At 43.8% G+C, this 2,500-nt stretch overlaps 1 protein-coding gene across 1 annotated transcript in view; it reads right to left on the bottom strand.

Moving 5' to 3' along the window:
- The window catches only part of LOC310788875 (mitogen-activated protein kinase kinase kinase kinase 3-like), an 80,453-nt gene that overhangs the window by 7,904 nt on the left and 70,049 nt on the right, over nucleotides 1-2,500 (bottom strand). Inside the window, exons 27-29 of the mRNA XM_083650453.1 lie at nucleotides 2,479-2,500; nucleotides 1,024-1,127; nucleotides 1-142 (exon numbers count right to left, since the gene is read on the bottom strand). The exon at nucleotides 1-142 is cut by the window's left edge and continues 30 nt beyond it; the exon at nucleotides 2,479-2,500 is cut by the window's right edge and continues 37 nt beyond it. Coding sequence (XP_083506579.1) covers nucleotides 1-142; nucleotides 1,024-1,127; nucleotides 2,479-2,500 — 268 coding nt within the window. The remainder of the gene's footprint in view (nucleotides 143-1,023; nucleotides 1,128-2,478) is intronic.

The following is a 2,500-nucleotide window of genomic DNA, read 5'->3' as shown; positions in this document are numbered from 1 at the left end:
TGGGGTTGACGGTGCCGAAGCGGACCACCTGGTTGAGCTCGGTGCCTTTGCTGACGGCCACGCAGATCAGAGGGTAGGTCTGCTCCGGAACCACCAGCATCTCAAACACCTCCAGCGGACATGGCAACGGGAAGTCTATGTTCTGTGACCAAGACAGAGAGAGAGATCATGTGAACTACAAAATGCTGATATCATTATTATCCTCCGAAATTCAATTATTCATTATTCAAAGAAGCTTCCGTTTGTATAATATATACTCTCCTCCTATAATATATACTCTTAGCTTTTAAGACCTTTTTAAGACCTTTTCAATATGTAATTGACTATTTTAACACCAATTTCATCACATCGGCGATAGGGGTATATATATATATTTGCTGACATCACAAAGTGTGACATGATAGGATTCAATTCATGGGTCTGCCATTGGAGATGATATATGCCCATTTAACACAATCAGCTACAACATTTAATACCTCATCAATGGCGATTAAGACTTTTTAAGGGCCTTAATTTTCCTTAAATTGATTTATCAACTTTTAATACTTTTCAAGACCTCGTGGATGCCCATCATATTGTCCTACATTTGTAGCATTAGTTGTTTTGTTGTGAGCTTTGGCAATATGTACACCTGTATGCAGCTCGGCCGTTGCCCAGCCTCACCTGCCCTTCTGGCATGCGCGGCGCACAATTTACCCAACTGTGCATTTAGTTGCTCGAGTGATGACATCACAACTCTCTCCCCCTCTCTCTCTCGTTGTGAGCATGCGCAGTTGGAGCAATCTTGTACTTAACAGTCCGATAACAATGTAACTAAACGTTAGGATGCTGGTATAACATCACGGTTGCTCGAGTGACATCACTGATGAATTCACTTGAGTGCCATCACAGTTGAGCAAAACACCCTGGAAGGATTTATGACATCCCTAATGACATCACAACTGATCGAGTGACATCACTGATGCAATCAGATGGAGGAGGTGGAGAGGAGACTGTGGTTAGGAGAAGAGGAGAAACACAGACCTTGATGAGCATGAACTTCTGCATGGACTCCACCCACTCCAGCAGGACCACGCTGGACTGGAAGGCTCCGCACAGGTACTTGTGTCCGGTGTAGGGGTTCCGCACTGCAGAGACCACAACCAGCATCACGTCTGATTATTGCATTCTGGTAACGAGTAACTACACCCCACACAAATCTGTGGTGATGGGGGAATGAGAGTAGAGGGGGACAGGGTGCAGAGAAGAGGTTCCGAGATCGGGTTTTACAGAATGTAGGGAAACAGTGGATGGATAAATCCAGAAGGAGCCGGTAATGCAACATAAAGGATGTCAACTGCCATAAAACACCACAGAAGAACAACAACATAAATTTGTGGTGCAGCCTGACACCTAATGGTGAAAAGTAGGGTACTGAACTGACCTGTCACCCTCTATTCACCTTATCATTTGCCCATATCAGGACGCTTCCGCATAACGTCATTTTGTCATCGTTATTCCGTTTTAGAACCGGAAGTAGATTAACTCCCCCCTTTATCATGTTAGACTTGCCAAAAAGCTGTTTTCAAGAAAAAACAAACTGTCATAACATTTTAATATTTTTTCGGATGAAAACGTAACATTCCAAATATGTGACCAGTTTATCAGAATAACGCCTATTTGGAAATTTTTAACGAGCAGGACAGAGTGCTGGCTGTGTGACCGGTCGGACTAGCTAGTAGTCAACCCCCTACTGTACTGGCAGTGAGAAAACACCGTCGACGTGCTTTTGTAACTAACGTTAAATGCCGACCGGGTACAGCCATCGGCTCCTCACAGCAGTAACGCTATGAACATGTAACTAACTGGTCACAGTGTAGCTTCTGAATGTTGCCAAACTTCATCCATAGTTTACAGTTTATCGATGTTTACCGGCCGGCTAACGCTGAACCGGAAGAAGAAATACAATTGTATCTAACAGGGAAAAAGTGGGCGGGGCAACATAAGGTGAATAGAGTCCAGCAGGTGGTGACATCACCTGGCACAAAGACCAACCAATAAGAGAAGACCATTCAGTGCCCTACTTTTCACCATTAGGTCTCACGTTTCACCAAACATTTGGTTTTGGGTGTAATTACTTTCTTCTTTAAGATGATTGTTTTGGGCATTTGTGCCTTTATTGGATAGGACAGTTGGGAAAGGTGGGAAGAGAGAGAGCGGATGACATGTGGCAAAGGACCACGGGTCGGATTCGAACCCGGGTCGACCGTGCAAAGGACTAACTAAGTGTACATTTCTAGTGTAATTACTCTTTGTTTTGTACGCTTTGTACTTTTATTGTGTTCATTCATGCTTAGGTCATTATTCTCATTGGAAAAGGGTCATTCAACTTTGTCTGTTTTTATGTTGCTGACCTGAAGAAAACAAATCTTAAACTTGGTGTGGTGACAGACGATAGGATGGCAAAAATGACGAAAATCCCCCGTCACAAACACTCACCTACGCAACACTTTTGGCACCC

Source organism: Poromitra crassiceps (genome assembly GCF_964638095.1).
Source record: "Poromitra crassiceps genome assembly, chromosome: 14".
NCBI classification, from domain to species: Eukaryota; Metazoa; Chordata; class Actinopteri; order Beryciformes; family Melamphaidae; genus Poromitra; species Poromitra crassiceps.
The sequence above is the reverse complement of the archived record's forward strand: the minus strand, read 5'-3'. Positions and strand labels throughout refer to the sequence as shown.